Source organism: Montipora foliosa, chromosome 3 (assembly GCF_036669935.1).
Source record: "Montipora foliosa isolate CH-2021 chromosome 3, ASM3666993v2, whole genome shotgun sequence".
NCBI classification, from domain to species: Eukaryota; Metazoa; Cnidaria; class Anthozoa; order Scleractinia; family Acroporidae; genus Montipora; species Montipora foliosa.
In genome coordinates this window covers 36,275,893-36,303,392 of record NC_090871.1, presented here as the reverse complement: position 1 = coordinate 36,303,392, position 27,500 = coordinate 36,275,893, and the positions used below count along the sequence as shown (strand labels likewise).

The 27,500-nt window shown below is 38.7% G+C and overlaps 1 protein-coding gene across 1 annotated transcript in view; it reads left to right on the top strand.

Moving 5' to 3' along the window:
• LOC137997365 (oxysterol-binding protein 1-like) overlaps positions 1-27,500 on the top strand; it is a 36,501-nt gene that overhangs the window by 2,256 nt on the left and 6,745 nt on the right. The window contains exons 2-10 of the mRNA XM_068843313.1: positions 2,212-2,269; positions 2,578-2,653; positions 9,280-9,361; positions 11,493-11,541; positions 12,164-12,239; positions 21,208-21,292; positions 21,569-21,664; positions 23,294-23,419; positions 27,430-27,500. The exon at positions 27,430-27,500 is cut by the window's right edge and continues 29 nt beyond it. Coding sequence (XP_068699414.1) covers positions 2,212-2,269; positions 2,578-2,653; positions 9,280-9,361; positions 11,493-11,541; positions 12,164-12,239; positions 21,208-21,292; positions 21,569-21,664; positions 23,294-23,419; positions 27,430-27,500 — 719 coding nt within the window. The remainder of the gene's footprint in view (positions 1-2,211; positions 2,270-2,577; positions 2,654-9,279; positions 9,362-11,492; positions 11,542-12,163; positions 12,240-21,207; positions 21,293-21,568; positions 21,665-23,293; positions 23,420-27,429) is intronic.

Genomic DNA, 27,500 nt, shown 5'->3' with positions numbered 1-27,500 from the left:
TGCGAGGCTGCAGCACACAAGAGCCTCTTGATAAGAATGGTCAGGAAGAAAGATCCTCATCGCTAGCTTCTGTACACTTTCTACCTGGTTGCCTAGTTATTGAGAAATGTTTGGCCAGACTGGTGAGGTATACTCCGACACCGTGTACGATTAGGCATTGCATGCTGGGATTGAGAGGTCAGCCATCTTGAATAAACCTCGTGCTAGCTTTTGTTTACTCGGAGTCTCCTTTCTTCTTCGCCTGATACTACTTGGTGGCGGTGGTCTTGATCCCTTCAATGCCATGAAACAGAATGGGAGACCAACCGGGAGATGCTTCTGAAGCTGAAAATCAGCCTCCACCCTTTCATCCACCTTTACAGCCTGTAAACTCTCTCCCTCTCCTGAGCAAGTTCCAAGGAGCGAACAACTTGAATCAAGCAGACATGTGGCCCAAATGGCTTCGACATTTTAAGTGCTATTGGATCGTTTCTGGTCTTCAAAACAAATCAAACCAGGTACAGGTTGGAACATTTCTCTATGCCATGGGGGATTATGCAGATGACATTGTCAAAACGCTAAGCATAAACAAAGCAACTGCGTCCTTTGACAAAGTCAAAACTGCTCTCAATGGCTATTTTGCAGCCTGCTGCAATGTTGTCCTTGAATGAGCATGGTTCAATTGCCAAAGACAAAACTCTGGTGAATCCGTGGACACCTTTATTCAAGACTTATACAAGAGACAGAATTATTGTTGGAGTCCTTGATGACACAGCTTTTGGATGTTGCTCGCATGAGCTGACAACCCGAAGCAAAAAAACAAAATCGAACCATTATCTGTGGTGTAGAAATTAAAACAAAGTCGATTACGTTAGTCAGCCACTCACTCACAACAACAAGCTTTTTAGCAAGCTTCCGGTAGCCCCATGTCGGATTGTCCTTTGCAAACTGTATTATTTCATGTCACCTTTCCAATGTCAGGCAGGTTCTGTTGCTGCTGGGATTACAGCTTTTATTCTTTGACGGCTTCAAGAGTTTGATGGTGATGATGATGATGACCAAGTGAACTGAATGGATTCAGTTGCGATTTCGGGAGATTCTCTTGAACACGCAGAGCACGGGACACAGAATGCTACACAATGTCCTGCTTTCCATCCTGGCTTATCCTCCAATTCGGCTACATGGCAACTACGGCTGCGATTACACACAGGCTTAGCACATTTGAGACATCGATATTTCGTTTCATCTTCCTAAGAAAATGGAACTGCAGGTGACAAAGTTTTGAAGAGGCGGACAAATTCTAGCTAGGTAACAGTTACGGGGAAAAGAGTAAACCAAGGTGCTGGATATGGTTGAGCTTTCTTGCAAATACCTCTTTCATGGTGATAAGTTTTCATGTAAGTGGCTAAAGAAAAAATTAGCCAAAGAAGGATTTCATTGTGAATGAAAGTTTAACAGTTTAATTGACAGCTAAATGTATTGATTTGTCTTTATTAATTGACTGCAGTATTTCAAGGATGTAATCCAATACTAAGTTACATTGTCAATTCAGTCAGGTGTCCGCTTAATAGAGGATTTTAACTGTAGAAATTAGCTGAATACAATTTATTTTAGTGCCTGCATTTGCTTAATAGAGGTGTCCGCTGAATAGGGGTTTGTTGTTTGTTGGGAAATGTACCGGTAAGACGTTAATTAGAGGGTGTCCACTTAATTGGGGGTCCGCTTAATAGAGGTTGCTCTGTATTAAGCTCAATGACTACATGTAGTTTTGGTGTCTGCTTCATTCATGCATTACCACAGTAGCCTGATCTCAGTTTCTTATGTGTTGAATCCCACCTGCAGAACATCCTTAATTTTTGTACTATTTTTAAAAAATAAAAAGGAATTGCCTAGAAAACATTAATAATAATTCAGATACAAGGTTAATCTCTGATCATTACATGCAATATGATTATAATTATGTATTACTGTAAATGCACAAGACTTTTTCTTTATTCACATACACCAAATTGCTTCCAAAAAATTATACAATAATTTATACTCTGTTGTTTGGGCAGAATGCCATTTTTGTTTGAAAATGACAACTTTTTTGATTAAAGTCTTCTGTGACATTTCAATCTGTTGAGTGCAAGTTGTTTTTAAGACTTGAGGGAATTCATTTTGATCTTCATGATCTGTGATAATTGTCAAATTTGCACTCTTTACACTCAGCTAGTTGTTCTCTTTTTCTAGGCACCCATAGAGGATGATGATCTTAATGATGAATTTCATATTTTAAAAGAAAGTACAAGTGAGTCTTATGCGAAGAAAGTTATTTGTACATGTGGCAACTGTTTTAGTCTTTAGTCTCCAAGTCCAATGACAAAAGGCCTAGGGTTAATTCATAGCAAAAAGACTGACAATGAATACTTCTTAGTGGTATTTCATGCCATTGATGCATTGCATTGTTTGTTAGCCTGGGTGTTGTAAATATGGAAAATGAAGGCAAAGCCATCTAATCACATTGAGAACACAGGCACAGTTACTGTATAAGCTGTGTAATAATGATGGAATCAAGAAATCTTGTTGGATAACTTTGTGTTCATTTTATTTTATTAGTGTTTATGAAGAAAAGGTCAGTTAGACAGAGGCTTCCAGCTTCAAGGGAAAGAAGTTCAATTAGAAGCCTTATTAAGTAAGTATAACCAATTGAAAATAATTTGAAGGTACAGGGGACATCTGTGGAAGGGCCCAAATGAAACAAGATTGTGACTGAACACCAAGTTACATTTTGTGCCTTGACAGTCACAAATCCATTAATTTTGTAATAAATGGATTGAAAGTGTCTGCAACAGGCTACTGTTTTGCAGGTTTTTGTAATCATGGGACTGTTCAAAACCCATGCACAGTCTGTGCATGTAAAACTGCAGTGCAAAATTATCTAGTTTTAATAAGTTTGTGTGTTTAGTACATGTATGTAATTCAGTCGTTTGACTGCAAGAGGTTAAAAACCCAAATTATTATTATTGTTAAATGCAAAATCTAACTTTGCAATAATAGATGAGAGTATCAGAAAAATTGCATTATTTAATTTAATAAATTGGTTGAACTGGAGGATATCATGACATGCATGACTTATGAAAATAATTAATGGCAATAATTATTATTAAGCCAATGCTTGGATTGCCAAGTAGTCTTTAAAGGTGTTCTGCCAAAGTGAACAGGCAAGAATTTATTAATAAAATTATTTTATGTCAGCATTTTGCTGAAAGTGCCTTAAGGATGGTGCCACCTAATAAGAAAATTTTCACCGGAGTGTTGACTATGCAGAAAAGTAGATCTTAGTTTGGGTTATTGGAATGCAAAATGGAAAAGTGGGTCTCTTATAGTTTATGCTTAAACCAAGAAACAGAAGTTTTTTCATACTTTTGATCGGCACAAAATGTTTAGTTAAAAAGTGCAACTGGATGATTCTATAAATTATGTGTTTTTAATCACATATAAGGAACCAATTTTGAGCCTGACAGCCCTCTTCTGTAGTTACTGAAATGCACCTTAGTAGAAGTAGAATTAAGGTGTAACGAAAAGTTAAAAAAGTTGTGGAAGCTACATTTTTACTTCTAGTCCGATTTTGTAAAACAGAGTGCTTTGCTTTAGTTCACTAGTTGTGTGCGGACCTTATGAAAAACATTTGACTTGCATAGCTTGCCCACTATGAGTGGTTACTGCCCTCATGAATGTGAGAGTAAATTATCATCATCATGTTCCACAGAATGTTCATGTTCACTGTCACTGCGTGTGTCATATTTGTCCGCCTAGAGGTTGGTAGTAAATACCTGTTCTTCTTCTTGTTCCTCTTTTTCCTCTTGAACTTCTTGGGCGAAAATTGTTTCGTCTTTCTCATGAAGCTGGAACTGATCAACTTTTTTCCTCGGGGTAGTCTAAATTAGGTGACGAATGATGCATACCGGGATTTAGAAGTAAAGTGTTGGCTTTGAACTTGGTGGGCTCTTGCCTAAATGTGTGCTGACGAACACATTTGCCATGCTGGACTGCCCATTCCCAAGCATCATTTGCTGTTAATTTGAATTCAGGGGCCTCAATTTAAAATGGTGGGGAAGTTTTCAAATTTCCTTTAATGAAATGGTAGTTTCTGGAACTGGATAATAGGAGGTGGGATATGTGACATAATATGCAGCCCAGTTGGTAATATCCTTTTGACACTTTCATACACTGAGTATCCTACATGTAGATTGCGTGCAGATTTAAGAACTGAGGGAAATTCTCATTTCTATAACATATCTGCAATAATTATTGATCTTTGACCTCAACCACATGTTGGTGCGATCTCCCTCAGGCAATAAAATTCCCTTGGGAACCGCAGCAAAAAGTTAAAAAGAAGCCATTGAGACAGAAGAGTGTAACAGTGAAGTTAAATTACACCACACAATTCCATTTGCAGTCATTTCAGTTTAATTAACAATTCATTTTCTTCAATGTAAGTGTATTTACGATTCACAATCAAGAAGTGGAGCCGAATTTGCATTTCATGGAGTTAACTTAAATCATGATTCACGGCATGGTTTTTGGTACATCACAATTCACGGACAACAAAAATGGTGGATCATGATGTCACAAAAATAAGCTCTCCCCCCCCCTCGAAAATTGTAATTCAACTAAGTTAACCACCGCAAGCTTAGCGGTCAAGCGGTTCATAATCTTAGTGGTCAAGCGGTTCACAAGCTCAGCGGTCAAGTGGTTCACAAGCTTAGTGGTCAAGCCATTCACAAGTTTAGCGGTCAAGCGGTCCACAAGTTAAGTGGTCAAGCAGTCCACAAGTTAACTGTCAAGCGGTCCACAAGCTTAGTGGTCAAGGGGCCCTCGAGCTTAGTGGGCATCCAGCGGTCAATCCCATACATGTAAGTGCAGGCTCACATGGTACATGTACATGGTAGCTTTGTACACCGCTAGGATCTGCAACTTCTTTGTCGAGCGTTTGTGCAGTGGTTTGTGGAGCGGTTCATTTAGCATCTCCCCCACCCTCCCATCCCTTATTTATCTTCCTTCCACTGTTTCATCAGTATGACGGGTGCCTGGAATGGGGGCTCATGGCTGGGTTGTGGGGATTAGCCAACCATGGTGGCAGTATTCTATCGAGGGGCTGGCTGGTCACAATGGAAGCCCCTGGGTATCCCAGGCACCCACCTTTCACTTAAGCAAGGCAGTTGGTTAATTGCTCTTAAGTGACCAGAGTAACATTGCAAGGATATTTGGAGTGATAAATCGACGTGATTTTTGTTGTGCACTGTGATGGAATCCAACCCATATGCACTGAAGTGATCACCCACATGCAGCTACTTGCGTTGTCAATTGTTTGTTGTGGTGCGCTTATTTGCCTTTGAAGGCTTTGTTCTAATTTTTAATGATATTTTAGAATAAAATAGAAGTTAATGCTGGTAAGCAAATACTGGGCAGCGCCTGGGAGGAGAGCATGACTTCCCATCAGATGACTACCTTATTTGGCTCTTTCATTCATCCCACCATGCGAGCTTTCTCGGTTTGACATTTCCAAAGCTCAATGCCCCACCGTGAACCCCTTTACTTCAAGTGCTTCTGCTGAGGAAGTTTCATTCCATATAGATGCACCAGCAACTGTCACCATCCCTGACGACGCACTGCTTGAAACAGCGGTCAACGTTCGGTCAAATTTTATTCCAAGATGGCGTCCAAGCAAGAAGAGCTTTAAACACAGACATGTGCCTTTCAGACAACGACCTTCTCAGGGTTTCCATTTCCTTTATCGAGAAGCCATGAAGCATTCTCCCCTCGTCTCGGAAAAAGTAAGCCCAGCTCGATTCTTGGTATTTGCTGTATATTGTACTCTCCTTCTCACTTGTTTTTGCCCAAGGGCGGTAGAGATACTCTCCTATCAACCCAAAGGAAGTTGCAGGTTTGCGGCATGGCCTTCCTATGATATTGACTTTCGTAGCAAGACAGCCACAAACCTTCCCTCAATCTGGGAGACCAAGACCCTTATGCTAGTCCTGTACAATCTGTGGGAGTGGGGATCAGAACACTTACTGCTGCTCCCTCTCTGCCCTTAGCCTCACCACCCTCCCCCCTTCACGAGGAGTGTTCTACTCCTTCAACCGGGGTATCCAGTGCAGCAAAGACTGATGCCCCTTCATTCACTGCTTTAAGACCCATAATGGAGAGCACCCCCTCCCCCACCCTACCACCACAATGACTCCTTTTTAAAAAATAGAGGCCATAGTGATAAAAATTGGCAAACCACTAGTTTCATGCAGTCCCAAAGGCCCAAACTCCTGTTAATGTTTCTTTGTTACATCACCTCCTTAAATGCCACCTCTACCAGATACGCCCCTAACCTTCCCTCTGCGAACCGTCAACCTCAAATCATAGAGGCCAACCTCCTTGACGAGGTCCAACTTGGTCACATTGTTGGGCCCTTCCAATCCCCCCTCCCTTTGAAAACTTTCAGATTCACCCCGTGGTCCTGTCCCAAAGAGGAACAGTGGAAAGTGGCATACTGGTTTTTTTTCACCTATCCTATCCTATCCTAAGGGGTCTTGTGAAAGCTTAAATGCCTTTATACCCATTGAATACTTCCTCCAATACATGTGTACCAATGCCGTTCCCTGGCTTTTGAACACTGCCCGGGCGAATAATCCCCATTCACCTGTGAGGGAGCTCCTGGGAATGGCCTGGAAAGACCACTACTACCTACCCTTCCTATGGAGTGCCCCCTTCATTTTTAATCAGCTTTCCATATCCCTTGAGTGGTTCGTTAAGCATTATTTAAAGATCCCTTCCGTCATCCACATTCAGGGGTTTTTCAATAAATTTTGAAAACTTTGAAACCTGGAAACTTTGAGCCTGGGTGTGTCACTGCCGGCCGTCTGGCCATCAACATCAGCATCAGTTAATGAGAACCCGCACTGTCCTTTCCAGGTGGTCTTCGAAAAGGGCTGGTTTTCTGCACGACCTCCAGTCCCTCGTCGGATCCTTACAGTTCACTTGCAAGGTTCCCCCACCCGGACACCCCTTTATACAATGTACAATGCCTAACCAACCTAACCCACAATGCCTCCAAACCAGGGCAGGTTATTTTTCTTAACAAGGAGTTCGGAAAGATATTTTCATTCATTCCCTCCATTTCTCCCCAACACCCCTTTCTACCTGCCCATGAGTCCACCCTGATCCCTGTCATTACTCATCTGTCCAATACAGTTTCTTATGGCACAATTACGTTTATCTGGCGGCACTCGAGGCACTCAACAACCCTCACATTGAGTTTCGTCCCCTGGACCTTCTGGCAATGCCAGTTTTTCGCAAAAGTTTGAGGAGGATCAAGGTTCTCCATAGCATCTATACAAAGTTACAACCCTTTCAGTTTTCCAATGTTGACTCTTTTGTGTTGTGGGCTGCATTTAGCCTCACATTTTTTTAATTTACCTGCAATGGCAATTTCGTATGGACCAAATCTCACCCAGACTTCACACACCAACAACTTATGGACTCTCTTAAACCTGTTTGACTTTGACAGCTCCTCCTATGCCTCTCACAGCTTTAGTATTGGTGCTGCTACAACCGCGGGAGCCACTGGCATTCTCGACTGGCTCATCAAATTCTGGGTTGCTGAAAAACTAACGCATACCAAGCTTACATCAGGACTCCCCAAGGAAACGATAATTATGTCAAGTTACCAAATCCCCTGGAATCCTTGAGAACACTTGAGTATCTCATTGAAACTTGCGTTTTTCTTACAATCAGTAATGATCTATGACAGTGGCTCGGATAACTTTATTCATTTCTTCTCGATACAATTGCCTTTTATCCCTTTTTCAGCCACATGCCAGCCATCACATGGGTGAAAGCACTATCCTAAGCTTAATGCCATGTTTCCCCTTTAATTAAGACAAAAAACAAAACAAAAACAAAAAAGGAAAAAGGCCCATTTGGCTCTTGAGGGCTTTCTGAGACATTCTCTTTCCTTGGACTTTCTGCCCTCTCAAGTTCATGTTGTACTATTGCAAATGAGTATTTTGACAGAAATGTTTTGCCGGAGGGTCCTATCCCCTCCAGTCAAAGGTTTTGTGCGAGTGTCCCATCCCCTCCAGTCTCTGTGCAATGCCCATTGGTTTTGGTTCTTTTATGCTCATGTCATCCGTTTGACCCCTATCTCCACTCGTCGGTTCTCTCCTTTCATCCTTGGGGCAGGCAATGTTTACTTTTCGCTATTGCAACTCTGTGGAGTTGTAGGGTCATTCTTTCTCTCTGTGAAGTTGGGAGGAAAACCACTTAATGGGCTTTGTACAGTGCACTCCTCGTCTATTTCGGCGTTTTGGGTAGGGAATTGCTGCCTGCAGCACCCCTTCATCCCTGTGCTGAAGCCCTGTTAGGGAGGGGGCATATTGTTACTTTGCTGGACTGGGTCAACTTGGCCCCAGGACATTATCCCAGCCACTATGCCTGCCTTGCAATACAGGCATGAGGCACCCCCTCGGCTATTTGCCGAGGTTATTATCCGCGCCTTGCCAGTACATTTTCTGCCCCTCGTTTACGCCCAAGTTGTGGCTATTGTCTTTTACTGTGCACCAAAGCATTAACTGGTCTTGGTGGAAGTTGATTGTACAGAAGCAAAAAAAAAAAAATGCTTGCCTCATGGTTCGTGGTTTTTTTTTTTTTTGAACAACAATAATTATTGCACTGAAAGCTGTATTGATCCCAAACCTTGTGTGAATGTCTTCAAAGAATTTACTACATTTGGTTTTTTTTCTCAATTTTGACAATAAATAGCCCTGTTTCATTCTATTGGACTTAAAGATGGCACCATTGAGAATTATACTGTAATTCTTCTGCATGGTCAACTTTCTCCCTCCGATCGATTAGTGTTTCTAGCTAAAAATGAGGTCGTGGTGACAACTGTTCCATTGCGATTTCTTTTCTTTGATATTTTGCCACAAAGCATTTCAATAAAAAAAATCAGAGAAACATTTTAATTTGAAAAAAACTAATTAAATTAGTGTGTGACAAAATGATTGCTTGATGTGCAGAACAAATGCACAATGACAGTAGGTGGCACCATCATCCTTAATTCCAACAATTGAGAAAAACATTTACAGCTGTAGGTGCAAATAGAAAAGTTTTACCAGTAATTGGTTGCAGTTTCAAGGCCTGAGCTGGAAATGTTTTTGTAAAATTAATTGAACTGCAAAACTGAATACAGTAATGTTATTGAGTGATTTGACCAATAAAAATCAAATGAATGTCTGATTTCTTGCTTATTTTGATTTGCAGTTTTTTGAAGTCAGTTGTTGGAAAGGATCTTACTAAAGTAACCATGCCTGTTCATTTCAATGAGCCCCTTTCATTTCTTCAGGTAATTCATCAAGATGAGCGTATTCTCTTGGCAGAAAAATATTATTGATACTGCTTTATACTGATTTTAACCCACTGTGATGCTGAATGGTCTATTCCATAAAAAACCTTACTGTGAGATGCGGTAACTTCAAGTGACTGTACATGTACATCCAAATGTACAGTAAGTTGATCTATGTAAGCAATGTTCTCTTAAGCCTCTTGTTGTTTCTATAATTGGAAGATATATGCCAAAACAGCAGATTGCTTGCTTTGATTGTTTGTTGAATAACCCTCCAGACCCATGATCAATGTACACATAAATGTACTTTAGTAGTTAAGCAACCTGTTTTAAATCCAATAATTGCTTATTTGACGAAGGGTGTTTCATATTTTCTTCAGTTTTTTTTCTGTAAAGTTGGGTATTGAGTTTTGAGTTTGAGTTTGATTGAAGCTAATTAGTAGCCTGACTTCTGGCTGTTGCACACAATTATTGTAGCCACGTTCACAGAGAAGCCTGTCAAGCTACAGGTATTAACCTGCCAAGCTGACCACATGCTGGAAAGGTCAGACTGCAACACTGGGAACTCTGTGCCCTACTCTTCACGTTTTAATGTATTTCATTGAAACACACCAGGTTGGCTTAGAACAGGAATCGGCAAAATATGGCAATGCAACTGCAACCAAGAAAGGACGAACTTCAAACAAAATCCTGCTCTAACACGTAAATAACGTTTAGGTGCTTTAAACAAAAAAACTTCTGAAAACACAAGCTAGTGAGATTTTCCCCTAATTTTATGAGAGCTCATTGCGATTACATGCTTATAACACATGGGCAAATTTTTCTTGTCACTGTCGAGGCACAACAATAACCAGTTGGCTCGCATTTTAGAGTGAAACAAACAAACAAATCAACTTTTTCTTTATGTCCAAAAGAGAACAGATAATTGTTATTTAACTCCAGTTGACCTTAAAAATTCAAGTTTCATTCCTAAACAAGGGAAGAACCGATTAAACCACCTTTTAAAAATATGCATCCATAAAAATAACAAACGGTTTAGTGCCCAAGGAAAGAATTTGCGGAGTAACTTCTTCCACTAAGTATGAGCTATTGCTGGTATTCTGTTTTGTTGTTGTCGTTCTCTTTCTCTCTCCTTCCGTTTCTGTTCTAGACATACATGTAGGTCCTCTAGGAATCATGTTACCTTATCAGAGCTTCTAAAGAAGTGCCAAAAATTGCAAAACAGAGCAAAAGCAGCTCTAAGCAAATTAAAAATAAACACTCAGCTTTAAGTTGTATTTTAGCAATAATAGTCATGCTAAGCAAACCAAAATAGTCAGATGCCACACCCCAAAAGCATTCTGGGAAATTTCTAAAAATTAACAAACTAAAGACCAGAATTATACCATGAACATTTTCCAAAATAATATGTTTGTTTGATGTTAATAACTTAATACACTGGATCTGGCTAGTAATGATGATTTGGGGATATTTTACACATTGTCATGAAAGTGCCCTGTTACATGTACACCAGAAACCCATAAGGGTTGAAACATGTAACGGCCCCTTGTGTGCTGGGAAACAAGCTTCTGAATATTCAATTTGCTAAGAACCATATTTGGAATAACAAGAGCAAGGGGTTTCCAAATATGGTACTGAAACATTCAACCAATCAGTTCGCACTGAATATTCGGAAGCTGTGAACCCGCGTTATACGTTTCAAGCCTTATGGGTTTCTGGTTACCCTGATGTACATGTGTATCATGCTGTGGGGGACCTTTAACATCCCACAGAGTTAATGAACAAGGGCTGTGAGACTGGACCTCTGGCTTATCATCCTTATCTAAGAAGACTTGAAAGTCTAACCATTTGCAGATCTAGTAACAAAGGTAGCACTTTCCCCTCAGTTGTTTAAAGACCCTGAGTGTTGGTACAGCCGGGGATGCGAACCCTCGACCTCCCACACGGAATTCCAGTGCGCTCTTGATTGAGCCAACCGGTCAGTGGTCGCCGACAAAATGTATTTCTATTTCCCTGCCTTGCGTGCCAAGCAGGACCCACGTGAGGTCCTTGACTGCCTAGATTTATACTTTGATGTACTGTACTACTGAATTGTCTATTTTAATTAGAAACCTTTGGTTAATTTTTACAGAGACTTGCTGAGGACTTAGAGTATGCTGATATTCTCAACAGAGCTGCATGTAAGTGCTTTGTCAGCAGAAGAAATTCACAACTTACAGTGCTTGTATACTATTCAACACTAATGACCCTGTATGCCATTGGGTCTTTTGAATGTTGGATTGAGTGAAATATGTTCTCAGTCCACATACATGTAGAAGGTTTCTGGGGAAGCATGATGTAAATTATTTAAATTTATTCTTTTATCTGCAATCCCAGTTCCTCCATTTTTGTGTTTGTCACATTTTTCTTTAAAGTATTTTTGGATCGCACTATTGTGTGTTATTTTTAATAACAGCAATGCTTTTTACAATTTATTTGTCTCTTTACCTCACTTAAAGTAAATTTAGTTAATATTGAATTCAAAAGTGATAGTTTCATTTATGACAATGTGAGCTAAATCAAGTGGAATTCCTGGACTTTACATGTACAGTGTACTTGTAAGATAAGGGAATTTGTCTTTAGGGGTCAGTCCTAAGACCATCAACTTAAATTCAAGCAAAACTGTACATAGAAATACCATGGCAACAGTTCATCACAAAGAGTTCAGATTAAAAAGTGTTGCTTTTATGTTAAGAGCCCTTGAGTTATTGTACAGTGCACCACTGAATTATAACCACTTTATTCTTATTGAATTAAATGCAGTCTACAAGAATTCATTAGTGAGACTTGCTCATGTGGCAGCCTTTGCTTGTTCAACATATTCAACTGTGTTAGGCAGGTATGTTAGTCTACAGTACATTGGGTTAGTTTTATCTGAACAGTTTTCTAATGGTATCTGGACTAACACCTTTTAAGAAAGTCTACATTGTTAATTTTGATTTGTCTACATATTAAGTTGTGTGCCCATCACTTCAAAGAATGTTTTTCAGTTTCAGTGACAACAACCTGCTCTACCTTGTCTATTAATATTTTTACTGGGCTGTAAAAATTTTAGGAAAACGCTGATCTTGAGGTCCATTTTATTCTAATTGTACAAATGTATATGTTGTGGTTTAAAGGTTCCTTGACCAGTTTGATTTTTTTTAACCAGTTTGCATTTTTCAAACTGGGTTAAATTTTTCAAACAAGTTTAAATTATTTAAACTTTTTTGAATTTTCCTCTTTTGGGTTGTAGTTAGTAACAAAACAGGGGCTTGGTTTTTTAGTGGTTTCAAATTAAACAGGGCAAAAGAAGCCACTTTTTCTGTCCATTCCTTGCCTTCATAATTTCTACTTCTCCTACCCCTCTCTGACCTTCACCAGGGCCTCTATCCTTCCCCACCCTTCCTTCCCACATCTATATCCCCTGATATTCCAGGCAGCCGCCTTTGAATATCACTAAATACCCACCCCCTCTATAATACTACTTGCAAAATGTAATATATGAATCAGTATGGCGTGGTACCAAAGTCTTCCACCCCCCTCGCTTTATTGGACATGCTTCATGATTAGTCTAAGGGCACTGATAGGAATTATAGTGCTATGGGACGTTTTCAACCAACCTATAGAGACACCGTTAGCAATAGAGAAAGGTACGACTTTTGGTGGAGGAACAAAAGAAGCTAATGAGAGATCTTTTGTTTTCATCCACCAACTTGGCGGAGATGACGTCACGTGAAAACCTCCTATTCTAAGAACTGTTCTGTTTGATTATCATAAGGCTTTTGATTAATTTTAATCGACCATTGCATTCTTATGAGGAAATTATGTAAGTTAAATGTGCCAAATACATGTAGCATAATTAATTGGATTATCGACTTTTTGTGAGACAGATCTCAAAGAATCAAACTTGGTGAGGGATGGGTATCTGATTGGGGATCAGTTCCCTTGGGCATCCCCGAGGGAACCAAACTAAGGCCTTGGGTTTTTTTAATCATGATTAATGACCGTGTAATCGAAAATGCTTATGGAAATATGTAGACAATACCACCAGCTTACCAGTGCACAGCGTCATACAGATAAAGTAATACAATGGTCACTAGAAAATGGAGTCCAATAGAACACTGAAAAGTGTAAAGAGATGCAAATAAGTCCCAGCAAGAATGTGAGCCCATTCTCATCAATGGTGATACTGTTTCAAATACATGTAAGTGCGTACCTCAATCACTAAATTGAAAGCGTAACCCTAAATACTAAAATGCAGTGTCCTCTCTAAGCTGAGCATTTAATCCTTATCACGAAAATTTATTGTTCACATGCAATTTATTGGCTTTGATAGCATCAGAGGAAACAATACGTCATAGTAATGTTAAAATGATTTTGTCTAGTTTATTTTATAAATACTACATAACAAGTTCTAATTAACTACAGAAAGATGACCAAAAAATCATGTTAAAATTGGCAGTGTTGTAAAAAATTAAACAGGTTCAAAACAGTGAACTAGTTAAAAAAATGGACTTGCTTAAAAAAATTCAAACCAAAGACAAAATGAAACCACAACATAATATAGATAATTTTACTTATTGCCGCACCCTTGAGTGCATATCTTTTTTTTTGGAAAATAAAAAACCCTAAATTGCATATCATGAATACTCTTCATCATTTTGAACTTCCTTACAAACCTTTGAATTTCTCTCGACCTTGCCCTGATTACCCATGATGCACTCAAGAGCGTGAACTCGTCTATGTACAACTGCCCCCCAGTGATCAAATCCTGGCTCAAACCCTGATTCAATTTAAAGACTGCTGGAAATTAAATAATAATATAATAATTGTGACCCTATTTGGGAAAAGGGGGATTAAGGTGAATTTCGAAAACAACGTTTTAACGCGTTTAATCGCGTTCGTCAAAACGTGTGGAAACGCACTTTGTATGCGTTTAAACAGATTTTTAACGCGTTCAAACAAACGGCTCTGTCGCGCTTCAATTACTGCATTTCGTATGCTGAAAAGTACGCTAATTTAGTTGTATTTGAATGAATAACTTACCGTACTTATTCAGCTATAAGCCGAGCGATTTTTACACAAATCCTCACTCAATTTGGGCAAATTTGAAGCCGTAGAAGGGGTCTCGGCTTGTAGCCGAGTATTTTTGATAAAAAAAATTTTCTCAGCAAATTAAAACAGTAAAAATGAACGTGTATTCACTTACAAGCCGAACTAAATTACTTGTAAAATGAAGAGAAGTTGTTGTTGGTGTAATATGGACTTTTATTACTTGGTGGCTCGTAAAGGAGCCGCTCGTGTTGTTGTGTGATCAGGATCGATTTTATTGCTCGTCTTTTTCCTCGTTGTCTGTCTCGAATTCATCGTCCATTTCCTCGTCTTCACTTTTTTTTTTGTTCTGGAATATTCTCGTCGAAGACTGCATCGTCTTCTGTGCCGTCGAGTGCGTTATAGAGGTTACCTTGAATTCTTTGCTCTGAAAACCACGCCAAAGGTCGTTGATCGAGCTCAGAATACGCTCCTCGATAAGCTCCCAGTTAAACAGATTTGTCTTATCTTTCCTCCAGCGACAGAACCATCAACTCACTGATGCCGTATTCTCCGGCGATCTCGGAGTTATTTTCTACAGCTTCTGCTTCGGCGACTATTATAAGTTTAACAGCGAGGTTGTAAGGTTTCCAGTGGAATAACTTTTTATAAAACGCTTCACTTTTTCGAAGACATATTTCCAGTGAGGTCAGTAATTGTTTAATAACATTCGTCACCTCACGATCACGTCGCTTGTTTGTTTCTTATCTTTCGTGTTCATTTGATTGCTTTGCGTATAATTTTTCAGTGAATGTCAATTTGTATTTTAAATTACGAAAATTCCATAGTCGATAATACACGTACATCGAGACCTAAAATGGGTCTCGGCTTATAGCCGAGTATTATGCATTTATAATTCGTGTCAATCAAGTTGACTTTTTCCGTAAGAAGTTTGGGGTCTCGGCTTATAGCCGAGCTCGGCTTGTAGCCAAATAAGTACGGTACCTGTTCTTTTGTATGAAATGCGAAGATTAGGGTGCATGTCTTCCAACCCACTGTGTCAAAATGATCAATTCATCAGCAAACTTACCTTTTGCCTTTCCTTTTTATATAGCAGGTTGGTAAAAATTGTCTTGCAGTAAGAATCACATTTCGTCTTTAATTATTTACTATCCTTTTTCTGTGAGCACCTCATGCGACTTTAGCCCACTTGCAGTGCACGAATCTCGTGCTATCAACAACGGCAACCAGACAGTTAGCACAAGCAGGAAAAAAGATTCGGTTTTCGAGTCTTCCTAAGAATGGAGCAAGCAGTCGCATTTGAGCCTACGGATTCTGCAGACAAGAGCCAACGATATTGCTCAAAGAAACGCGAACCACTGAACGACGCTTCAAAATGTTTCCATTAGCGCATCAGGTTTCACCAAGAGGCTGGTCAATCATTTGTCTCAAGCTTGTTTTAATAATAATTTTAAACTCTTTAAAACCTTCACATTCTCCTCCTTCGTGGTTCCTCTTCGGAATTTTTGGCGACAAAAGAGCACGTCGCCAGAATAAAGCAGAATCGAAGTGATAACGCCGCTAGCATTCGGCATGTGTCATGTTATCACTCGAGTAGACTGGTCACGATGTCGTGACGCTCGCCCCGCAACAAATGAAAAAGGTTTTCACCCCATAGTGACGAAAAAATTGGATTGTTTGTACCATTATTGATAATGCCTCGAGAAAATAGAAAATTACAGAAAACAGGCGGGCAACATTTAACCACCTTCAGAAGGACGTAATTCAAAGAATGAGCGAATCACATGAACATTTCATCGAAATGTGACAAAGTAGACATTGCATTGACTTGACCAAATACTTCTGGGTTGTATAATTCTCTCCATTGTTATCCTGGATAGAGAAACAGAAACCTAAATGTCCAGTTGTGAGAGAAGTAGGGAGCGATTCAGTGAAACTGGGAACGTTTTTAGATTCGCAAACATTTGGTTCGAGAGAAGTAGGGAACGATTCAGTGAAACTGGGAACGTTTTTAGATTCGCGAACATTTGGTAGTATCGCAAGTATTAACCGGTTTTTCTGATCAGCGAATTGATTTTTTCGGAACTTCCTTGGTGTTCACGAACAGGCTTTCCATCGGATAGTCTTCAATTTATATGTTACGGATTCTTTCAGTTGTCGCTATAATAATATAATTATTGTCGAACTGCGAGAGACGTAGCGATCGATTCGGGCGTTACTAAACACAGGAACGGAACGGAACGGAACTGAATATACCGGAATAAACCGGAATATACCGGAATGAGGCTGAATGACACCGGAATGAAACGGAATGAGCAATAATTGTACCGGAATATACCGAAACGAGCCGGAATGACACCGGAATGAGGCGGAATGACACAAATAAAGCGGAATAAACTGGAATATGCCGGAACAAGGCGGAATGACTCTGGAATAAAACAGAATGACACCGGAATGAGACGGAATAACGGGAACGAGGTGGAACGAGGTGGAATGACAACAGAATAAGGCAGAGTAAACCAGAAGGACGCCAGAATCAAGCTGATTAGCGTGGACCGGAATGACAAGGAACAAAAAGTAATTTTTATCAGTCTAGGCTTTGGAAGAATAATTGTTGTAGAAGAGAGAGACTGACTGAAAAAAAAAATACATCAAAGGGGAAGTAACAAGTCTTGGAACGAGTCACAATATGTTCTCACAATTCTTCATGTAAATATATTATCAACGATCAATCTTTTTTCTGTGCTTCTGACTTCTTTCTTCAAACAAGGAAAAACTGCGTTCAGGTTCGATGGCATTATTGCCAACAATCGGGAAGAGAAAAAGAGTCTTCCGCCTGTTTGCGCGAATCTATTTTCGTATATCTCCATCACGTGTGGGTCGTGGGAAGCAGGCAAGCAGCAACGGTAATTAGTTTGTGGTTCGCTGAACTTGATTGTGATTGGTCAATAGACAACTGACCAGTCAGAATGAAGTAAAAATGTTCACGGGTTTTCTGACTCGCACAGTGAAAGCCGCTTCCGAGATCCATAGACAAAAACAATTAGAATAACATTCTGTTTCTCTTGCTACTGCATTTGTTCACGAAAAAAATGTTACTTCCACAACAAATAGTTATTCATTCAGCGACAGATATACCTGTCAAATTTTTTTCGTAATCGAAGTGTTCCAAAGGTTACAAAAGGCAAAAACACATGCCATTCCCTTAGGAAATCACGTGACACAACAAAAGCTTACAGAAACAACCGAAAATCGGTCGGCGCTAACTAACACACAAACTTTTGGAATTTCCAGATTCATTCATTCTCTCTCTCTTTTGCAACAATTATTCCTCCACAGTCTAGACTGATAAAAATTACTTTTTGTTCCTTGTCATTCCGGTACATGCTAATCAGCTTGATTCTGGTGTCCTTCTGGTTTATTCTGCCTTATTCTGTTGTCTGTTCCGGTATATTCCGGTACCATTCTTGTTTATTCCGTCTCATTCCCGTGTCATTCTGTTTTATTCCAGAGTCATTCCGCCTTGTTCCAGCATATTCTGGTTTATTCCGCTTTATTTGTGTCATTCCGCCTCGTTTCGGTATATTCCGGTACCATTCTTGTTCATTCCGTTTCATTCCGGTGTCATTCCGGTGTCATTCCGTCTCATTCCGGCATATTCCGGTTTATTCCGGTATATTCGGTTCCGTTCCGTTCCGTTCCGTTCCGTTCCTGTGTTTAGTAACGCCCCGATCGATTCAACGAAAGCAAGAGCCGTTTTTTGCTATCTTTGTGACCGGTACCTTCCGGTGAGATTAAATGGCTCGAAGTTGAAGCTTTGGCCGAGGACGCTGAATATATCTGCTCTTGTTCGCTCATTAAATATAGGTTTCCTCTGCCAACTGCAAATCACCCGCGAATGTTTCGGGAAGGTTGGATGGGTTCAGAGAAGTATGATCCATTTCTTTCAGAGCTTTGCTTTTTTTGTTATTTCAGAGGTTTGAAAGGGCTATCATATTGTTGCAAGTTATCGTGCTTGTGTCTTGGCGCTTCGCTATCTGCCTAGTCAACCCCTTTCCATTATCGCAAATCATAAACAAACAGGAAATTAAACAAACTGATGTCTCATTTTGACAAGTACTAAATGACCAAAGAGTCCCAAAATTTTGAAAGGTTGTGTGACTGATCGCGACAAATCTGTGGGTCAGTTTATTTCTTTTGAGCGGTAAATAGCGAGTCATCGATCAATTTCTTTTCTAATGGCTTGAACGTAACACTTTATATGCAGCTTTAGTTGAGCCCTGTAATGATGGTACGAGTTGTTTTGTCTTCGTTCGGTTGCTTGGGCCTTGGTTGTCGCTCAGAGTCGGAAGACAGCCGCTATGTCAACTGCCTTGATCAAACATGATTAAAGGAAAAATGGTAGTAAGTTTTGCATGTGAAGAATGCCTCAGCTGGTAACCCCAATGCAGAATTTAATTTGATTGATTTTGTAAGTGTTTGCGACTCTACTAAGACCAACATGAACAGCATTCAACAATCAACGTTCTGTTTACATTTCTAAAACTGGATCGCACATGACAAGAGAAACCTACTGATGACCCTCGCTAATCACAGGGTACACATCAAAGCCAACTTGTGCTTAACACCATCTTGTAAATTCATTTGTACATTCCTCACTTCATTTGAAACAAATTTCTATTGGTTATGCTCATGATTTAATTTACCGTTAGAGTCGCCAAGTAAGTGTTTTGTTTTGTTCTTCATGAGAATGCCGCCAATTTAGGTTGGACTAATTCGCATTTCTTCTCTTTTCCGAATACTTGCAACGACTAAAACAATCAAGATTTCGATGGTTTGTCGAGCTGAATTGTTTTAAATAAATCACAGTTAACCCCAGATGACACCCAATAATAATATTATAGCATGCAGCCATGTAATTATGCGCTCACTTGAGGTAAATTAACAGCGTTTAAACGCGTCGTTTGTGTAAACCTTTTCCGACATGAAATCTTACGCACGCGTTTTTTTCGCGTTTAAACGTTGTTTAAATGCGTTTAAACAGTGTTATAACGCGTTTGCGTTTAAAACCATAAAAAACGCGTTTTTTTGTTATTCACCTTAATCCCCCTTTTCCTAAATAAGGTCATTTTATCTTTTTCTCAAACTGGAAGTCAGTTCGTTTATGCATGCACAGTTGATCTGAGATTACGAGTGCTAGGAAGGGTGAGGAAAACCCTCGATGAAAACCTTCAATGAAAACAACACTTTGTGTGGTGATTTTTGCTTGTGAGTGGGGTTTTCTGGTCAGCTCATGATATGATGACGTCAGTTACCAGAAGCAACATTTCACTTCCTTAGCAATGTGCGAAAAATACAGGGTTGCATGGATGGTTCTTTGAAGTAACTTTTTCCATGGAAATCTGACACCACGTCAATCAGAGAGCGCATGCGCAACTAGTCCCAGTCCTCTACCGTGCGTTGCATTCAAAACTCTCATAAAACGAAAGGAAGAGGCAGTTTTTTCAGTGGATGGGAACTGTCCCATCGTTTTTCGTAGACTGTAGCATAGAATTTCTATTTGGACAGAAAATGGAACTGATCGTTTAAAAAGTGTATGAAAGGAGGGCCTTATGACAATTTTTGGATTACTTTCTATTTAAAAAAATCCATGCTGCAGATTTTGTGTTAGAATATTCTCATACGGTTGCATTAGAAAATTGTGAAAACATACATGTAGTTAACCTGCTGAGTTTTTAGGCATTTTCTATTTTGGTCAGGTGATTTACCAAATGCGGTTGTGAGTTGAACCAGGCAAAGAAATGTTAAATTGGGACACACTTAGCAAAAAAGGATAACTGTAGAGTTAAAAGGGACTCAAGAAATGACTATTTAAAGAGGTCCATAGCAACTGTTTGGTACTTAAGATCTTTCCCTTTTAATGCTAAAAAGAAACAAAATATGACACAAGCTAAAATGAAACTGATTTTAAGCCAGACTGTCATGAATGCACTTATCAATTTTTTTATCTATACCATTGCCATGGTGACTTCCTTTGCTAATGTAATGTTGTAAATGAACACCTGTCTTTACCTTTATTTGAGCTATCAAAGATATCATTAATCACTTTTTTACAAGACTTTCAATGAAGAGCTTGTATGTGAAATAAAGAAACCACAGGTAGCCCAAGTTCAATATATGAGTATGTGTATGCAAGAGTAGAAATATGAGGCTTTGTATGGGGAAAACGGTTTTTCCCAAAATTAAAAAAAAAAAGATTTTATTTACAAAATTTTGCTTACCTTGCTTCAGTCTTGGTTCTTTGTTTCTGGTATGGTTTCTGGGTCGATTAAGAGCGATTTAGGTGGTTCCAAGGTTAGCAATTTTTTATTTTAAATAGTAAATATTTATTTTTGAGAAAAACTGAACTTTTGCCCATATTAAATCCTCATAATATTTCTACTCTTGCGTTCCACAGATACTTCATATATATAGCTTGGGCTACCTGTGGATAAACAAATTTGTTATTTTTGTTTTCAAACTTCAAAGGCATCGCTACCTTTCATAATAATTATTGTGGCATATCAAGGGTGTCCTATTTTTATCACACAAAAGCTAATTGTGTCAGAGCTATATAAAGGGAACCGTATCATTGAAGATAGAAAATTCATAAACACTTTTTTTGGAAAAAAGAAAGTTGATTTCCTTTATAGTAGAAGTCAAGGTTCCCTTATAAGGCTTTTTAAACATTATTGTTGGAGGTGTTTACTTAATTTCCATTTGCTTTTTTGTAGGTTTTGGAAACCTTTCAACCCACTTTTAGGTGAAACGTTTGAGTTTATCAACAATGATGTTGGATATGCACTTATAGCTGAACAAGTAAGTGTGAAAGCTGCAAAAAGTGTTTTGTATCATATTTTGGTGGTCTGTTGTACCGGTATTTGTATAAATTAGGCCTTTTTCAATATATTAAAATTCAGCTTGATAGTGAGGCAGTGAGGACAAAGACAAAGGAAAGTGGATGATATGTAAATATTTTTCACATTCATTCGTACGTGTTTCTATTGTCTTTGTCCTCACGATCAAGCTGAATATTTGATATTTCAAAAATGGCCTATTGTGGAGCCTACAGTAACATCTTACTTTGTGTTGAAGGTATCACATCACCCACCCATCTCTGCACTTCATGCTGAATCAGACCATTGGATATTCTGGCAGGAGTACAGAGTTGAAACCAGATTTAGAGGACAGGTATAGCTTAAATATTTGTAACAGTATTTAATATCTATATTTATGATGCGTCCAAACGGACAGAAAATACTTCTCAAAATATATTGGACTTCTTTTAAATATATAATCATGTAGTACTTGTTTCATTTAGACATGACTTGATGTAGAATTATTAAGCTTGTTTCCAAATAAATACACCATCTTGTACATATTTTTAACATTCTGTTTTGAATTTTGATACCTACTTGAGATACAAAATTAATATACATGTACCGGTAACTTGAGTGACATACATGAAAAAAATAATTATTATAGAAAACCTTTTTTGCACATCCAGTCTGCTTCACAACGAAAACTAAACTAACTAAATTAAACTCTGAAGAAATGGCCGGGTAACCTTTTGGCAAAAAAATATCAAACTTCTTCCTTGTTTACATCAAACTTCTTATCCATTAGACTAGTGAAACCGATATTGGAATAGTGTCCAAACCCTGACAGAAATGTTTGCTGTCAAATCAACATGGCTGGCGAAGGTGGTAAACAGCGACGACCGCTGAGGACGTTTGGTAAGACTCGTTATCCTTTTGGCAATTGCCATCGGTCTCACTGTCAACTAATCAAGCATTTGCACCAGCAACTCTTACTGCAAATTTTCCGGCTTATGTGCGATACAAGTTTTTTTTTTTTATGATTGTTTATGTGGCTCAAGTTATACTGTACCTGTATTTGTATGTTATTTATCACAAGTAAGTATCAAAATTCAAAACAAAGTGTTAATTAATATATGTACAAGATGGTCTATTTATTTGGAAACAAGGTTTATGATTCTGCATCAAGTTATATCTAGACGAAACAAGTTCTATATATGCTTCGAACAACCTGGGCCAGAAGTGAAAATTCAAAGAATGAACTGGCATGCCATTGTTTTGAAATTATCCCTTTGCTTATAAAATAGAAATGCCTGCCTTACAGGCTAAAGATATGCACACCTTTCTTCGCTCTTTTAATACTTTCGTGCCTCTTGCTTCAAAAAATTGGCAGCTGTTTTAAAAAAAAATACCAGTCACTGCTCCCAGTTTCCACACCAGCCCTCACTTTCACACTGAAACTCCTAGTTTAATGCCTATATAATGTTAACCCTGGCTTTGTACTATTTTCCCCTGAATCTGTCCCCTCTGACAAGTTAAATCACCTGGTGTTTGACAAAGTAAAATGTACAAGTATCACTCTTTGGAGGAATATAGTGTTAAATACAATAATTATGATAATTTAATTGTTAATTTTTAGCGGAAAAATGCACTATTTCTGCGTCAATGGGATTCCTGGTACTCACCTTCCACCATTGTGGCCCAGTATCGATTCCCGGATTGGATGCCCTATGTGGGCCGAGTTTGTTGGTTCTCTACTCTGCTCTGAAAGGTTTTTCTCTGGGTACTCCAGTTTTCCACTCTCCTCAAAAACCAACATTTGATTTAATTTGATTTGTTCTGATTTCATTTAATAATAATAATTTATAGTGTCCCAATTAGAGCATTCATACTCGGCTAAATATCCTTGAGACTTGAATAAAGTGATTATTTTTATGACTGTTTTTATGGTACACAGATTTTAATGGAGTCATTGCTATTTCTTCTGTTTACCTTTTGTCAGTTTTTCAAGGCAACTCCAACTGGTATGTGTCATGTGAAGTTCAAATCTGATGGACAACATTTTACTTGGAAGAAACCAGTCACAACTGTTCATAACATTCTTGTTGGCAGCTTGTATGTGGATCAGGTGTGTGTAGTGTATACTAATTAAAACTTGCAATTTTGTGCACACCTGCTTCTGTGCAATTCAGTTGCTGCTATGTATGGATCAGACTTGAGCCTCACATTCGATTCAAAGAAGTTCAAGTTTTGTAATGCATGCATGTAGCATTACAAATTCAAACAGTACTTGTAGTCTTACATTTGTACACTCCATTTTTTTACGTTGTTCTATAAAGGGAAACAACCAGTGAGAACAATGAATGTACATGTCTGTATATCCCTTCCAAGGGTTTAATGGTCCTTAAGCTTGGGATAGAATATCACCTCAACGTTTAACAATCATTTGAGAAGGTGAGGTGAATATTCCTGAGGTGAATAATTGTTTTAGTATAATTGTAACATACAGCTGTAGGTGATTAGTATATACCAGAAGCTTATGACCTTGTAGCGTTCAACTCTGGTTCAGAGCTGGTTTTTTTTTAAATTAAAATTTATGTCTTTAAAATTTATTTATTTAATTTATATATTTGGATGTAACGTAGCTCCTGCATAATTTCCCGAGCGTGCAGCTTCTATCTTATTTTTATCCATATTTGGGCATAAAATTGGTGGCCTAAAATCCCCAGCTTTGTGGCAAGGAACAAGAGGTGCAAGTGACATGCGCCAAGGTCATGTGCTTCCGTATGTACTCACTCAGTGATCTTGGCGTTCCAAGCAATCTGATTGACTCGCTATCTCGGAGTAATCAATTGAGCATTATTCATGCGTGATCCAAACAAAACAAAATGGTCGTCATAAACTCGCGTTTCACCAGCATCACCATCAGAAATATTGAAGATACAAAATGATGCTATTCTACAGAATGCAAAGAGGGCGACAAAGTTTTCAACGGTAAGATAAGACTTCATACAACACTGTGTTTGACTTCGTTTTTCCACATATTTCAAAACTTATTAATATTGCATGAGCCTAACGGCCTATTAAAGCATCGGTAAAACGTCACGTGTATGCACTTTTATACCTGGAAATCTATGATCATTCTGAAAAGCCCAATTCACTATTTGCACAAATCCCATAATACACCTCTTTTACCCTCCAAAAATCTGCATAGGCATTGTTTTCGACTTCTCTTTTGACATGAAAATGTCCCAGGAGAAATTGCAAACAATGGTTATGCAAAAAATTTTTTGGGGGTAACAGAGGTGCATTATGGGATTGTGCAAGTAGTGAATGGCGTCTTTGATTTCAGTCCCAGGGAAGTGCGGGGCTGAATGTACAAGGCAATTATCGCTAATTCTCAAATGAAACGATCATATATATTATAAAGATCACTAGTGATCTTTATGAAATAGTCCTAATCATTTTCATCGAAATTTCAGCTGTTACTCTTACCCATCCTCCTTCGAAGCTTCAGGAAATTTTGTCAACCAAAAGATTCAACGACTCTGCTGTCATGTTAACAATGTTCGTATCCAGACTTTGGATTTTGTCCCGCTCCACGTCGAACCCAGCTTCTTCGTTAGCTGCGAAAATATTAAAAGACTAATTTGGGACATATCGTGTTGATTTTGGAAAGGATTTTTCCAGCAATGCTTTTTTCTTCATCTGCAGTTTTCAATTCTCTATTTTCGAATTCCCAATAATACACTTTGTTTGCCCCCAAATTTTGCATAAACGATTGTTTTCAAATGCTCTTGGGGACACTGCATATTCCCAAGAGCATTTGAAAACGATGGTTTATGCAAAATTTGGGGGGCAAACAGTGTATTATGGGGAATTCGAAAATAGAGAATAGGCAATTTTACAGTTGTTTGCTCAGCGACCTAGCCTATGAATGGCTGCGAGGCTGTCGGTGACCTTGCATTGATACAGGCCCCACTGCTTTTATCATGTAAATACACCTTATTCAAAAATGGCCGCCATTTAAATATTCTTTTGTTTTTATTCAAATTAGCCCTGGATGCCTCGTTCTTAAGCTTAAAATTCAATAGAATATATTATCTTGAACGAGGCAACAAGGGCCAATTTATATGTGCATAAATCAGCGGCCATTTTGGAATAAGGTGTATTGTGTGGTTGTAATTCTAATTAGTCCGTATTAACATTACAAAAGCACGGAGGTTTGTACCAAAACAGGGTCACCGGCAGCCTCGCTTCCATTCGTAGGCCAGGTAACTTAGCTTCAACTGTAAAATGGTCTATTTTCTGAACTTTGTCTTTACACAGCATTTTTAATCAACCTTCTTCAAGCATCGACTGGGGCCAAAAAACGACTGAAGGAGACAACATACTTTTAAAATTATTACCATATTGCTTATAAGGTCGAATTGTTTTTCTTGAATGCTAATATCTTCCCCTCACAATTTGAACCTTTGTTTGGACGCTTTTTGCTACGCCTCGTGTTTTTAAGCCCGTTAAAACACTGCTGCTCGTTATTTTAAACATTACAAAGTAAATCTTTACGCCAACAATTTGTTTCACTTGGAGTAATTCTATTTGTAGGGCTAGTTTGCCATCACTAGTTTGCCATCAAAGAATAGGTGGTTTTCACGTTACGTCATTGCCGCCATTTTGGTGGACGAAAGCAAAAGATTTCTCATTAGCTCCTTTTGTTCGTCTACCAGCAATTGTACATTGCAGCATTGTTATCTGTGTCTCTAGAGATTGGTTGCAAACCACCTTTAGAAAGGGGACTGGTTTTGAAGCTCGGCAAACATCAAAGGAGCAAAATGAATGGTGGCATAATATCATCTGAGCCGCGATTTCAAAGAATAAATGTTAATTATTTGAAAAATATGCATTTTCCTTAAAACAATTAATTTCTTCGTCTGTTACCTCACCAAAATGGCTTGTGGTCATTAAACCAAAACAAAAAACAAAAAAAAAAAACGCTTTGGCGATTATCACGTAATAATCACCTCCAGGGCAACCAATCAGTGCAGAGAAGTTTCAAAAATCAACTGTGACATTGTACTAAAATTTAATAATTATTTGTTCTTGTCCTGATTGTAATTGAATGACTGAGATGGAAATTTTAACTTCGTTGGAGGAAATGAAGAGATGATACCTTTTCAGTTGCGGCGACTCAGGGACACTCGGAAAAAAATTGGAGTGTTCCTTTGCAGGAGTGGTACCTATATATGACTTGTAATTAGCAGTTTGGATGATCTACCACTGAGCTATAGAAGACTCATGGGACCTATGCCATTAAACTAGCTTCAGGTGACAACGATGGTCCTGTTATATTGCAAGGACTGAAATTGTTGAAATGGAAAAAATTCTTGGAATCATAATGTCGTAGGTTACACTCCTGCAAAGGGGCGCTGGGACTTTGTCTGAGTATTCCCGCGTCTCCATTGCAAAATTAAAATATCATCTCTGCATGTGATTGTAATAGTTCATCCTGCTTTTCTTGAAGATTGGTGATCAACCATTTCTGCCTTTGTTTAATTTTTTTTTTCCAAGTGATGTCAATGTAATATAAATACATGTACGTAGATGGAAGTCGTGAAGTAAAAGGAAGAATCAGTTTATTGAACCTGTCTCGTAGTGCTATCATAAAATACATACTAAATTACATGGGTGGTCAGCCACAATAATATTGGTAAAACGCAGCCATGCATATTTGTATGTAAGAAAGGTTCTAAGGCCGCCAGGTGGTATGTTTTTGGGATTACCGGATCAAACCCGTGGTTGCCAGCTCGAAGTTTGCCACCATGACGCTTAAGAGGTGTGGCAACAGGTGGACAAGAAAACCAGAGGACCTGATTTTCTGCACAAAGTTCTTGCAATCTACCTCACGACCCTTTGATGGTGGTGTTAGACCACAGCCCATGAAAACGCAGGAAAAATTATCATTTTAGTTTCTCCAAAATATGCAAAAGTAGATATGGCTATTCACTTGGGCCATCCTGACTAATTTCTAAATGTTTATTCATAAGTTGCTCAGTACAAGCTGCATTTGTAGGTGTGATGGCCATTCAATACTGTTCTCAAGCATTTTTGTTTTCGTTTTCTTTGATTTGAACTTTCGAGGAAGGAGACGTAGTGGTAACAAATCACTTTACAAGAGAGCAGTGTACAGTTCATTTCCAACCTGCAAGGAA